The sequence below is a fragment of the Pavona decussata genome, unplaced genomic scaffold, assembly GCF_977016875.1.
Source record: "Pavona decussata unplaced genomic scaffold, jaPavDecu1.1 SCAFFOLD_85, whole genome shotgun sequence".
In the NCBI taxonomy this organism is placed as follows: Eukaryota; Metazoa; Cnidaria; class Anthozoa; order Scleractinia; family Agariciidae; genus Pavona; species Pavona decussata.
This window is the reverse complement of record NW_028145503.1, coordinates 1,657,501-1,672,611: the sequence shown is the minus strand read 5'-3', so window position 1 is coordinate 1,672,611 and position 15,111 is coordinate 1,657,501. Positions and strand designations below refer to the sequence as shown.

General features: G+C 37.7%; 2 protein-coding genes across 6 annotated transcripts in view; both read left to right on the top strand.

The window, feature by feature from the left end:
- The first annotated feature begins 99 nt into the window (after positions 1-99).
- Positions 100-9,540, top strand: LOC146475205 (acetylgalactosaminyl-O-glycosyl-glycoprotein beta-1,3-N-acetylglucosaminyltransferase-like). Its single transcript, XM_085116196.1, has 2 exons — positions 100-1,976; positions 5,026-9,540. The coding sequence occupies exon 2, from the start codon at positions 5,142-5,144 to the stop codon at positions 6,099-6,101; it is 960 nt and encodes a 319-aa protein (XP_084972322.1). The 5' UTR covers positions 100-1,976; positions 5,026-5,141; the 3' UTR covers positions 6,102-9,540.
- A 2,516-nt stretch (positions 9,541-12,056) lies between these two features.
- Positions 12,057-15,111, top strand: part of LOC146475179 (uncharacterized) — a 453,604-nt gene continuing 450,549 nt past the window's right edge. For all 5 annotated transcript variants that reach the window (XR_014865986.1, XR_014865985.1, XR_014865987.1 and 2 more), the window contains exons 1-2: positions 12,057-12,209; positions 14,033-14,108. The gene's annotated coding sequence lies outside the window, so the exon portion shown is untranslated. The remainder of the gene's footprint in view (positions 12,210-14,032; positions 14,109-15,111) is intronic.

Genomic DNA, 15,111 nt, shown 5'->3' with positions numbered 1-15,111 from the left:
ATAAAGATAAATTATCCTCATGAGTGAGAATGATGTATTCAGTGATGACACAGGCATACTCGGAAAAAGCTAAAAATCCGAGTGCTCGTCAGGAATCTAACCCAAGACATCTCGATTACTAGATCGGACGCTCTACTACTGAGCTACAGGAGACTCGTGGGATCGGAGCTGAGGCCATTCAACTAGGTTCACGGGACAAACATCCTGCATACTGCTAGGATTGGAATGTCAATGAGTGGCATATGCGCAGTGGAATAAATGTGATGTATTATTAATTAAAATACAATGTCATTCACTGAATAATACATCATTCTCAGATATTCACCAAAAGTAAAATACGATTTTTTACGAGCCTGACAGGTAGAAAAAAACAAGCGAGACATTTTTTTACCCAGCTAGAACCGGTATTTTAATAAAATGTTTTAGCGGGCTAGAGATTTAGAAACGTTACAGCCAGTTAACCGTTTGATGAATTCTGTTCCTAGCCAGCTCTTTTCCAGCCCGTAGAGCGAGTTTTTAGTCGAGCGACTCCATCAGGTACTCCTAATGAGGTTTATGACGATCTCAGGGTTACTCTTCTACACACGTCTATATTTTTTGTTCATTATTCTATTCGGAGCGACTGCTGCTGCTGCTACTAATTTAATAACAGGCACAACAACAAACTCAAACTCATCTTCTTGTCGACTACTAGTTGGAAGGGAGGTTCTTTCATCGGCGACCACTCATTCCATACTCGTACTGTCCCACTAGTAGCTTTCTTTACATTTGCAGGAATACGACCACTAATCCGTTCAGCAAAGACAGTGTAAGAAGTTTTCGGTTAAAAAGACTTAATCTTAACAAACGCTCATCGTTGTTTCCACACGGAACGATAGCCGACTGCACACTATTTCTAAAATTTAACAGCAGCCGCTCAACCACGTGTAGTGTACTGAATGCAGTGATTATGCAAGAGTGACAAACATGTTTACCACGCATACCAGCAGACAAAAGCAATTGTTTATACAAATTGTTGGGTGAATAATCCAAAGTTCAGAAAACAGTTGAGAAAAACATCTTGACGGCTGAAATCTCCCTGCATGCCTACTACTGCGATTAAAAAAATGTTATGTACTAGACTTCCACCTTAAGGTCCTTGTTTCTATTAGCATCCTCACCAACCAAAAAATAAGCATGTTATTGACCTGTCCCTCGGGGATATGTGACCAATAACCCTTACTTAATTACATGCAACTCGGGGCAATAGACCTCATTGGTGGATGCGCTGTGACAATTCCGCAATTGTTCATGTACTGAAACACCGTGACATTTTGCCCCCGCTTACCAGAGACTAGTGTCCTTGGTATCTTGGAGGTTTTACTGCTGTTTCTTTCCTAAAAGAGTTTTGAACGACATCAGAGGTAAGTATTAAGTGGTAAGTTAATGCTATTAGCGTAGTTAAGGTATGTTTTTAAGAAGGATGCAGTGGCTGATTTCCTCGCAAGTCTGATTTAAATACGAAAATAACTGACCATGATCACTCAATTCGCGTACCATAAGCAAACCCAACGATGGAAAAATCGCTTAATCGTTTCTTATTAAATGAGAAAAGACGTTTAGTTGATTGTGGCTGGTAGCTACTTGATGCACTTCGATTAAAAATCGTAATACATGTAACTGCATGTGTTTGCTTATTCTCGCGCACGTTTGGGTCAACGATGCTGCGAAAGTCCAAGCTCGTTCCTTTAGTTGCTTGTCTTAAGGTTTTATTCCTTATGAAATTACCTTACATAGTCATCTTTCGTCTCGTAGGACAAAATTCAACTCTGTCAACAAGTCAACAATAGTTAATAGTTGCTCTGAATGGCTGCCAAACTACGCAACAACATGTTGCATATTAATGTGGCCGAATTAGGCTAATGGTAACTTTGTTTGTCTGGTTTTTGTTTGTTGGATCTTTACTTCAAATAAGAGGCCTACGCCAGAGCTAAAAGGTGTGTTTTCACAACAGAATCATTAAGCGAATTGTTATTTATTGACTGAAACAACATATAAGCTAAGAGATGCTTACTAAGCATGAAGCAAACCTTCAACAGCAAATTAATGTTGATAATTGTATAAACTAGGAATTACCATGGTTAATAAAGGGCAATGGTTATGAAGCCCCACATTCTTCCTTTGTTTTAGGTTTTTGTTGGCCTTTTTTTCCCTTGAAGGTGCACAAAGGTGACAACTCTCAATAGCACTCCAATTAAGTTGAAAAAACTGACCGATAGAAACATACCTTTAATTAATATTCAGTCTGAATGTGCGACTATCAATCCCCGATTATGGCTCCTGTATTCAGCTAAATGTTTATTTGTGTAATTTTCTGGGTTACAGAATAGTTACTGTTTTCAATAAGGCAGAGGCTAAAATACGTCAAGAACTTAGTGAATTATTCTTAATTCTTGAACACTAGAAACTGAAACTAATTAACGTTTAAACTTATTCAAAAATTCTAAACTTGGCAACTAGCCCTCGGCATGAATACAAGTGTTACTGAATTTCAAAATTAAAGTAATAACTTCGGTAACTTGCAAGCTTCAGTAACATTCTCAGGGAACAAGCCCGCGTGAGAAACGTTAAGGTCGTTAAGCTCGTGTCAGGTTCTACATACAGTGTTTACAATAATGACGCATACTTGCTGCTTCTTGTATGTCACGCTTTGTTGGTTTAACGTTTTTGCTTCGTAAAGTATTTAGTCTTGAGAAACAATTTCGTCGAAATAAAGTCCGATCATCTTCTTCACTGATCTACCATTTCTTTAAACCTCCGGTAAACCTCTCGTTAATGTGTTATACCACTTAAGGCCTAATATCAGCTCTTAAGGCGGGAATTTTGTAGCAACAGCTCAGATCAGTCGTTTTTATAATAAGCTATTTATGACCTGGTTTATATTCGATTGAAGCTTCATATTCCAGGGACTCTATTCACAAGTTTTGCTTTGCCTAAACATATCTGCATCATACGTCATCAGTGTGTAGGTATTTGTAAGTATGATGAATGTTTGACTCCACAGTGTGTTGTACACCTACTGCCACATTACTCTACATGTCTGTTTTTGCTTATTGTGGAATTGAATTTTCTACAGTTACTATTTACTAGGTTCGTTATTTTCAGTAAATCTTTAGCTACATTTATACCCCACGAAATGCAGTGTTCTTGCACATCAGAAACTGAAAGTAATTTAATTATTAAAAATTGTCAATTTGCCAGCCAACCTTGAGCAGGAATGTCTGGTATGGGTTCTCTTGTTTATTAAGTCTTACGGACTTTTTAAAAACTTCTTGGTTGCTTGAAGAAGATTCTCTAAGAAAGTTAGCTCTCGGACAAAATACTAAGCATATTAGTGTCAGGTTTTACATTTAAGTCATACACATTAAACAGGTTTTAAAACACGCATACTTCAGTGGCTCGACATGCTATATCTAGTGTCACGCTTTGATGGTTTCACGGTTTGGCTGCTTAAAGCAAAAAAGCCTTGAGAAACAATTCACTCTGATAACACCAATCATCGATGTTAAATCTCAGTGAACAATTCATCCAGTGAACCTCTCGTTTATGTGTGATAGCAGTTATGGCTTAATATCAAATCTGGAAATTTTAGCAGCAGTTGGACAAAGAATCAGCCATTCATGACCTGCGGTTTATATCTGATTGACCTCAGTCGTTTGTTTTGATACACGCTACGAACTCTAAGTAATATTCATGGTGGAGTATAAGTAATTTAAACTTCTTTTGTTACCGAATAAAACTGGGTGTCAGTAAAACGCGGGGTCGGGGCCGGGGTCTCTTTTTTTTTCTTTTTTCTTTTTTTTTTCTCAACATCACAGGTCGTTTGTGGGTCAAATAAGGATTAAAGACAATATGCACATTCTAGTTCAAGAATTTGTTAGTTCAAGGAAATATATTGTCTTGTACCTTGTATTTTTTGCCTCATTTCGTTTCTTAGAAGAATAAAAGGTAGTCAATTCACGGAACCAATGTCCGCCAGAATACGGAACTGCATCGAGTGTTGTCACCGATGACCTATCCTAAGCTAGTAAGCTTTAGAGACTTAACTTTTTTATATTGGCTTTAATCCTTATTTGACCCACAAATGGCCTGTGATGTTTAAAATAAAAAAAAAAGAAACCAAAAAAAAAAAAAAAAAAAAAGAGACCTCGACCCCGGCCCCGACCCCGACCCCGCGTTTTACTGACACCCGTCACTGGAGTGATGACACCTTGATCACGGGTGTGATCACTCCAATCACGCATTGCTGAAGGCGTGATCACCGTGCGCGTACATGAAAGGAGTGATCACGCTGTGATCACAAAATATTTTTACTGGGGAAGGACGATAAACCGTAGGCCCCGTCTCACAACCCTTGTTTGTAAATAACTCTGGGGGACGTTAAAGAACCCACTCACTGTTCGCAAAGAGTAGGGGACATAGTTCCCGGTGTTGTGGTCTGGTCTTTGTGTGTAAGCTCTCATCAGTTAGGTGGCGGGTTTACCCAGCAGGGGACCTAGTGTTCCTCAGGGCGAATTGTAAAATGCAAAATTTAAATACAGTATATTTAATTTTTTATAAAAAATAATCCTAATCCTATTTCACACTGAAAAGAATTATTATTTACACCTTTTTTTCACGTAAACACAGACACAAATTCTTAAATCTCTCCCCATGTTCACGGCAAACCAAGAAAACATGTACCGTTTTTGAATTAGTAGACAAAACTTAGCCTGTTGCACTTTGGGTTGTAAATTTGTCTAAGTGAGCACTCCATTTCAAATAAAAAGAGTTTTGTATATAAATTAAGCGTGCCACTTTTGGCCACAGACGTAAGGGAGAAGAGAGGATCGAGACTTTAGCATCATCATTCTAAATAATCATGATGATCTTCATCATCTGTCCTCATTTTTACTGCTTAAGTCACTGCTATCATGCAACCATTTACATGCTTTAGCTACAAGCAATTTAAATAAAATAATCATAATCTGTGTAATTCATTTGTAGGAGCCAAAGTAGAAAAGAGTTCCAACTCAATTTACCAGATGACAAGTTAAAAACCAGCATCACCCACAGAATTACGTAAATGTGGGTCTGAAGCAGTAATGTAGAGAACGTTAAGAATGAGGAAATACAATGTATGGCGTCATAGATTTGTTGCTGGATTGATGATTGTATCTTCCCTCATTGTGATTTATTATCTTGTTGTCAAGTACAATAAAAAGACACAGACCTCTTCTATCCAGGATTGTAAATCTTGGAAAAAAACATCCCAGCATAGAACGACTTTAATAACAAAGACTGCGTGTGGACAACATTATTTTCTTCTCATTGTTGTCTCATCTGCACCAGCACATTTTGAGAGACGAAATTTAATCCGCCAAACTTGGGGTACTGCAAATAGCACCAATGCTAACAACCCTCTGTGGAGGACGTTCTTTCTTCTTGGTCAAACAAGAAATCCAACACAGTCAAGTTTAATTGAAAAAGAAGAGAAGGACTTTGGCGACATTATTCAGGGTGACTATTATGAGCATTACTGGAATCAGAGTTTCAAGGTGGAAATGGGTTTTGAGTGGGCAGCTAGATACTGTAGCTTCTCCTTTCTTCTAAAGGCAGATGATGATGTGCTTGTGAATACAATGGATTTGGTTCTTCACTTACAACAGGAATCAACACCTAAGGAAAGACTGTATATGGGTTACGTGCATGTCAACGCTGAAGTGCGCCGCTCTGGAAAGCACAAAATCAGTTTTGATGAATTTGCTGGCTCCACCTACCCAGACTACTGTAGTGGAGCTGGTTTTGTTCTGTCATATGACGCTGTTGAGTGCCTTGTTCCTATATTTGACGTGGTTAAACCGTTTAGAATTGATGATGCTTATGTTGGTATACTTGTTAACCAAGTTGGCATCACCCCAGTTCATCATAGTGGCTTTGTTCTTCCTACCAGCTATTATGATGATTGTTATTTTGTACCAAAAACTCTCATCCAGCATCGTGCTATTGGGCCATGCTTGATCAAACTGTACAGCATGCACTCTAAACGTTTTTATGATGTAGGTTTAGGTTCATACTACTAATGACTTATGTACATTATATTGGCTCTTAACAGATGGTCCACACAGGGTTTCTATGGGCTAGACTTTCTCGTGAAGGGGGCCTCCACTCTGACAGTTAAGTGTTGGAAAATAGTGTCTAAATTCTAAATTCTAGTCTAAAACGTTGAAATGACATTCAAGTGTGTTAAAAATTAGATATGACTATCGACTACTTAAATTCCCTGATTTCCTGACATTGGATAAAAAGATCCAGGCATTTTTAATAGGTTTGAAATTCAGCTGAGTAGGATTTCTGATTTATTTTTGTAACCCAACATGTAACACTTATAGACTAAATGCAGCTTGTATCAGCCTATAGAGAGAAAGCAGTGCTTGAGTTACATGTATCATTTTCTGTTCCATACTTGTATACGCATACCTCATAAAATGCTCACTTTTTGTAATATGAAGACTGAAAACCAATGGAAAAAAAAAATCGTGCACAACCTTCAGGTGCTCAAAAAAATCTTGCACAGCCCAAAGGTGAAAAAAAAATTCTTAAGTAATGTTGTCTGAGACTGCATTTTGTGCGTTTTGAAGGCAGTATGATATGAAAACAGGCGGCCAAAAGCGAACTTAAAAACGTGGATATTGCTCAAACTTTTGAATTTCAAAATGGATTTTGAATGGATTTTTTTTTTACAGGTTTAGAGAATAATGTCACTATTTAAACCGAACAAAAATAGAAATAAAGTTGAAAATCCGTATTATTCACTGGGTTTGCTGCAGCTGCTGACCATCCTGATTTTTCAGTAGTGTGTCAAGCTCAAGCCCTCTTGGGTACTTCTTAGGAAACAGATTAGCTGCTTCTTCCAGGTCAATGTCTGTTATTTTGTCATTTGAAAACACATGTTTTGTGTACCAGTGCATTCACGGGTAGATGCAATCAAAAGTATACATTTTCTTTTCTTATTTATTTCATTTTTACTACACTAACAGTGAATCAGAACGGAACTATATTATCTATATTTTTTATCAATTCACCTTTATTTAAATCGTTGGTGAACAACAAAGTGGACCTCCGCAGCCTGTGGGGTTGTGTGATGTAAATCTCAATCTATCAAACAAGTCAATCCTGTATGGTTATTTTCGCTCTTGCAAGTTTAAAGATTTAGCAAATCTCGCTGTACTCGTTGCAACATATTTCATATATAAGTACTTCTTAAACGAGAAATCCTTAGACTTCGAACTCTATAAAATACAACTGCATGAGAAAGCCCTCACTGAACAATTTATAGCCACCAAAAACAACACTATCACTGCCTTTAATAACAAATGGCAACCCTTCATCTCAAAAAAATTTATTTCTGGCACAGTCTGACACGGTCGCACTTCTATCATACCATCCCGTATTACTATTATTGTTGTGTCTATCTATTTACAATCTATTTCCTGCCTAGACTCAAATAAGTGTATTTTTCTTTCCTTTTAAGTATAGTAAGTATTGTTAACGATGTAGATATATATAGTTATTGTGTTTAGTATTGTGAGTATTGTAAGAAATGTTAGTAGCGTTCAGTATTGTAAATGTGCTGTCATGTAAGGCAAATAAAAATTGTTATCATTAAAAAAAAAACTTTATTTATTTAAACACGGAATCCCTTTCATAAAAATGCTCTTCAGAGAGCCGTGTAAAAGATACAATAAATCGTACAATATGGAAAATAGGAGTATTAAGTCTTAAGTATATATGAATAAATTACAATTATAATACAATATGGAAAACATATAATAAAGCATACAACAGGAGATAATTAGGACTATAATGTATCAATAGGAGACTAAGGTCTTAATTATATACGAATAAATTGCAAATGTGATAAAAATGATTTCAGGCTTGTCTGACCTTTGACCTTACCGGGCAGACTATTTCAGAGAACCGCCCCTCTATAGTGAAAGCTGTTTTTTCCAGCTTCAGTACATGGTCTTGGTACAAATAAATTGTATGTAGAGTTTCTTAAGTTGTAAAAATACATAGAGTTTGTGCATGTAAAAATTTGAGTTAAATGATTGGGCATAGTTCCATAAATCAGTTTATACACTATTGTAGCTAATTGCCTTATCCTTCGTGTCTCAACATTATCCCATCCAAGTTCATCCAGTATCTCAACCGACCGTCTATCATAATTTGACAAGGTTAATACTCTGGAAGCCCTGTTTTGGAGGACCTGGAGTCGATCACACATCCCCTTCCCACAGTTCCCCCATACTGTACTACAATAATCGAAATATGGCAGTACCAGGGAGCTGTACATTGTGATTAATGTTTCACGAGGTATAAGATGTCTAACACGTCTCAGAGCTCCAATTCCTCCAGAGGCTTTCTTAGCAATTTTATCTACATGATCTCTCCATGTTAAAGATTGATCTCTGTCGACACCAAGATATTTATATAAGTTATCCCTTGTAAGGTAATGGTGATTTACGTGTATACTGAATTGATGCTCGAGGTGTTTTATCCTATAATGACTAGCTACCGATCATGTATTTGGTCTTTATCACATTTAGGCTAAGTTTATTAGTTATTAGCCAATAATGAATTTGATGTAAATCATGGTTCATCAGTTGTTCCTGGGTATATTCATCAGAATGTGCAACAGTTAAGCTAGTATCATCTGCATACATCCGCACTTTAGAATAGAGATCACAGGATGGAAGATCATTAATGTAAATAATAAAAAGTAGCGGACCAAGAATAGATCCTTGTGGTATTCCGCATTTAATTGTGCTGGTATCTGACAGTACACCATCAACAAACGTTTTCTGAGTTCTTTCAGTGAGGTATGAAGCAAACCAGTTTAGGCTTGCCTGGCACACACCATAAAGCTTCAATTTCTGCAGAAGGATTTCGTGATCCATGGTGTCCAAAGCCTTTTTAAGATCAAGGAAAATGACACCATTTAATAGGCCCTTATCCATATTTAGAAACTAGTGGCACCCAATAAAGCAGTCGTAGTGGAGTGTACCGGTCTAAAGCCTGATTTGGAGTCTGAGAGTATGCCGTGTTTTGTCAGATAACTGTACAGTTGGTTAAAAATAATCCTTTCTATCAGTTTGGTGACAGTTGGCAATGCATAAAATATAGGTCTGTAGTTATCAGGAATGCATTTCTTGCCATCTTTGTACTGATCGGTGTTACTTTAGCTATTTTCCATTCTCTTGGAAAAATGCCACTTCTAATAGAAATATTAAATAAATTAGCAAGGGATGGAGCTATTATGGAATCAACCTTGTAGAAATACCATCTAGACCAGAGGCTTTGTTTGTCGGCAGAACTCTTATCAAACTAAGAACCTCCGAAATGGACGTTTCTTTAATACTGCAGGAGTGCTGTGTTGAGGAGATATAGTCAGATGGTTGTTTTGAAGAGAGTGGCAGCTGAGATGCTAGTTTTGGTCCAATTTAGCTGAAATGGGAATTTAGAGCATTCGCTATTTCGTTTGGGATGCTATAATTTGTGTTGTTATATGTTATATCATTTATAGATGTTGTACTCAGGTTATTACCCAATAAAGTGTTAATCCCTTTCCACGTCTTTTTTTTTATGTTCTTGGAGTTTTCACGAAAGTACATGCCGAAATATTCTTCTTTGGCAGATTTAATACCGAAGTTGACTCTATTTCTAACATTTTTGTAATCCACCCAACTTTCTTCTGTATTGAGCCTATTAGCTATCTTTTTCAGCTTGTCTCTATCAAACATTAGCTCCTTTAATTCCGAAGTTAGCCAAGGAGCTTGTCTGGCACGTACCCTTTTGCGCCTGATAGGAGCATGAAGATTACAAATGGACAGAAAAGTTTCTTTCCATTTCTTCCAGGATAAATTTGGATCACTATAAATGGTCCATCCCTTATAATATGGATTATATTCAAAAGTGCCTTTCAAGCTTCAAGTTCGGTCCTCAACTGCGTCAGTGGGTCGGAGTAGTCTATAAAAACATTTCTAGTTGTGTGCTCAACAACGAAAAGCTAGAACGTTGTTGTGACGTGAAAAGGAAGCAAATATTTGTCGAAATATGTCGCCGATAGAAATCCGGTAATGGCGAGTAATCGATTACAAATCGCAGTGAAGCGACTAACATGCTAGCGCTGTAATATTTTGGGGTCAGGATTTCCTTCTGGAGTAAAGGTTAGTTTTGAAAATATTGTTAGTGAAATTCTTTCGGATTATACTCTAATTTAGACGATCACAATTGCGTGTGTGTAGTAGTCTAAAACTAAGTTTGCTGGAAAGTTTTTGACTGATCAGCTCAAGCAACGCGATGCTCGCTCACGAAATGTGTTGAAATGTCTTGGTTATTGTATAAAACAAATAGATTCTATTTTGCCGTGGGTCTGCACTCTGATAACGCACAGAGGACGTCAAAACGTGGTGAGAACATCAGTCACGCTACTCGCCTGCGGCTCGTAGCGTACTTCTTTGTTCTCACAACGTTTTGACGTCATCTGTGCGTTATCAGAGTACAGACGCACGGCAAAATGGAATTTATTTGTTAAGTAATTAGAAGCAACGCTTTGGAAAATTTAAAACGCTTTGTAGAGAGGGGTTCGAAGCCATCTACGACGTGTTTTACTTTGCAAAAAATTGCCTCTTAATAGGCATTTCTGGCGGGGGGGGGGAGGGGTATGTACGGTTTCCACTGTATGACCGTGAGGATTGGGGCTGGGGCCATAGCGAGGAGACGGTTAAACAGCGAAAAACACACATCTTCGAGAAGACTTGCTACTCAGGCTAGCTTTAGCGCTGTTCTGTCTGCACATGAATTCTTTGAAACTTTTTCCGTTCATGGCGCTCAGTAGGGCGAAAACTTCAACGTTTTCGCTTACATAACCGATTATAGTATACAAAGGTATAATAATTTCATTTTAGCAGTTTTTGTCTAAAGTAAAAAGATTTCACGGTCACTTTACTTAAGGGACTGTAATTTGTGGTGTTCAATGCTTTGGGGCGGTTTCTTTTAATTGCCCGTTGTACATTAAGTTGTAAAAACCAATGTTTGTTAAGAAAACCAGCGTTATATAAAAAGTAACGTAAACAAGCCTTTTCTGTGGGCCATGCCAGCAAACTACAACTACTGTCACACTGTTAAAATATGCATTTTTTCTTACTTTTCTAGCCTAAGTTTCAATTTATTTCAGTCACTCACCTAAGATTACCGCTGCTACATTGAGACAGTGAGACGTTCTCCTTTCAAAAGTATTATTTTCAATGGACGTTTGTAACCTATAGCTGCATTGTTTTTTAGGGTGAGAACATTGTTCTGTTGTTCCTTCTTTTGTCCTCTCGATCAACCATTTTAAAAGACGTTGCAAATGATACAGGTCGCCTCCATTGAGAAGGATCAGAGTGAGGTGTTTCAAAAAGGCTTTTTCTGATAAAGCTAGTCTGGACTCTGAATTTCTTACATTAGAGCGGTTTAGTGTTGAAAGTAGTTTCCTTTGCTTTGGCTTTACTTGCTCCTGCTTGCCACTTTCTTAGCCAATGAGAAATCGAAAAATCAAACCCAATCATCACATAGCGGCCCGTAGTGCAAGGGGTTGCGACGGTTGCTAAGAATTACAAGAGGAGATCATGGGTTTTTTTACCGCTCAAAAATAAAATTCGTATCTTCTCGCTGCCGTAAAATATCGCGGCTCTTTATCTTGGTCTCCCTTCTGTCTCCTTTGGATCCTTACCCCTTCCCCTCTCCTTCTTCCGAAGGCGAGATTGGAAGTTACAAGTTAGTTCTATTATGTTTTACTCGAAATAATTGCTTATTGGGAATGACCGTAACAGAACAAGCAGAATAAACAGATAAATTACTATAAAGCTTGAGGCATCTACGTTTAAAACATGGTAAAACACGAGTGTTTAGTCAGCCGAGGAAGCACGCAATACACGCGCGTACAATTCGGGACCACCCGCGCGCCCGTCACACACCGTGCGTGACCTTACGCCCAGTCTATTGGCAACTTCGGATAGTATGCTTAGTCGGCTTTTCGATCTACGGCATTCCCATTTACACTTTCGCCGGCTTTGTTTAATCCGCTGTCTGTGGTATTCTGCGCTTTTGGTTGCTGGTTTTATTTGAAGCGACCCTTTGATCAAGTGGTAAGTAATAAGTTGAAAGTTAACGTTCTCAAAATATAGTGAAGTCAAGCTTGATGTCTTCAAATTGTGTTTCTTTTGCATGCGTAATTTTAAGACTTTCTCGTTTCGGCAGTTTCTGATATGTTCCCTCTACGATCTCTATAAAATCAACGATCGAAAATTATTGTTGTTAAATGGAAAAAAGTCATTTAATCGTGGCTTTAAGGTTTTGAAATCGGTCGCCATCGACGGCGAATGATGGCCGGCGATTCAGAATTGCTGATATTACTCTCTCACTTTGGCGATTACTTGACAACACGTTTTTTTTCTCGTTTAAATGACGACGCTGTTTCAACAACTTAAATTCTTGACTAGGACATTAAATCTATGCACAGTATACAATGAGGCGATTTTTTTTTTTTAGAAAACATTACGAAACCTCGCACGGGCATCTCAGATACCAGATAATTATTCATGTACTCGTATTTCGCTTTCGATTTAACGCAAGTGAATCCTGTGTTCTTGGTATACTTCAATGCCTCGATCACCAACCGAACAAAATCTGTGTTCCCTAAATATAGATAGATTCTGGGAAAAACGATTATCTTTTCGTGCAGTTTCTAGTGATAGGCTTAGTCGGTGGATCGCGTGACAATTATTTTATCACAAAGAAAGATCTAGAAACCACTTCCATATTCATACGCTTTTGCTTTCGGAATCATTCCTTTTGTTTGCCTTATTTTCAGTTGAAACGGCGAAGTTTGAGTAACTTTTTTTTTTTAATTTTATTTTTTAGTTTGAGTAACTGGTAAAATAAAATGGTGAAAGTTAATGTTGAGAGAACAGTGAAAGTCGTGATCTACAGGATTCACAGTCAATATGATGGCGTTTATTGGACGTGTATAGATTTGAAACTTGCTCCGCTGTTTCCCTTTTTTCTTGTACGGTCGCCTTACAATCCTTGTCAAGTCTCTGCTTTAAGATGACTTCTTGTCTTATGGAAACCATTTTCTGAAACATCATTTAGTATCTTTTCAGATCACTCGTCGTTAAGCGCTTATTGGTAAGAGTCGTGTAGGGTATCGCGGTACATCGCTCCATCGCGTGACAATATTCGAATATAACTTCTTTCGCATTTGTTTTCGCTTTCACCGCGAAACTACCGATCTTGGTTTCCTGGATTTTTCCTGTAATCCGGTATAAACGAGTGATCAGTAATAAGATGAAGTCAAGGTTATGAATACAATTCTGTAATGGCTGTTGTTGTAGACTTTGTAGTGCACCGCATTCTTAGCAAGCGTTCTTGGGAAGCGGTTAATGTGAAAGGACATGTACTTTCTGAATGAAATAACGGCATCATTTTATCCACTCTACTTGGGCTTTGATATGAGTGATATAGATGTAAATAATGAGGCGATTTGTGCTTTTAGACAGTCCTTCCGAAGACAACTAATGAAACTTCAGCTGGGATATCTTAATATAACAATACATTTATACATGTTTAATATATGGGCGATAGTTAACTGCGCCTTTCAATAACATACGGACTCTGAACTTCAACCCCAGCTAACGATTTGTGTTTTTTGCTGCCGTCAATCATAATTACGGAGACAACCGACTGACCGCAAAAATACAGAAACCGACAAAGTACGAAATCCGCCAATCACAGCGCACAAACATGACCTTTTGACCCCGTTGAGCCAAACGTCGTTGTTTTCTAAGAGGTCCGCTCTAGTGATTGACGGCAACGGTTGGTTGAATTTTGAACTTCAGAGTCTGCATGTTATTGAAAGGCGCAGTAAACAAATAACGATTATTTTTATTTCGTGTGTGATTTTTTTCAGGCTGAAGAATCTTTCCTCTTACAAAAGCAGGCATAGTTTGCCAAACTCTTGGAAGGATTCCGTCACAACCGGAACGGTCAGTAATAAATAATTTAGACCTAGGTATTATCACGTGTAAACTCCAGGCACTTCGGCCGTATTTACGTTTGAGTGGATCATTGACGCATAAACTTGATGAATATAACCTTAACTTATTTTTTTACAACAGAAGCAGATAGCAGTTTTTAACTAATTTGTGCTTGATTAATAAATGTTTCATTAAATGAACCTTCATGTAATGAGGCCTTATGTGTGCATCGCGTGACAATTCCACGAATATTACTTCCGCAATTGTTTCGCTCTTCTTCTGTTGTTGGTTCCCTGTATTTCTTATTGAAGTTCCAGTCTAAAAGAGTTTTTCAGCGAGGTTTAAGCCGTATTTAAAGTTATGATTGCAACAATGTGACGATTTAACTTTGCCTGTATTAAACGGTCACTTTTCAAAAAGAAATCACTCAAAAGTAACAACAAATAGCGTGCCCCATTTTTGACTCTGTGTTTATTTTCACAGATCATTAAATCACCGCGTATTGTCGTTTGTACTTTGTGGTAAGAAGCCTTCTCAACTTTGCACATCTTAGCATTGCCAAATTAAAACAACCAACCATCAAGACTGACAGGAACTTTCTTTTGCGTGATATGATATATGATATGATATGATATGATATGATATGATATGATATGATATGATATGATATGATATGATATGATATGATATGTTATGGTATGATGTGATGTGATGTGATGTGATGTGATGTGATGTGATGTGATGTGATGTGATGTGATGTGATATGATATGATATGATATGCGTTAAGCAAAGTCAAATTTAAACAAATTACTTCACGATATCAAACTGAGGAAACTTGTACAACAAATGCTGATATCTAATTAGTTTTCTTCTTGGGCCAATCGCTTTGGAGGGGCGACCCTAAGGACTATACGTATGTCTATTTCTAACGACCTACAAAACTGACTGTAGGATCCTGGCGTTATCAGTCCGTTATTATACCATGTTCTCCGTTTCAGACTATTTTATTGT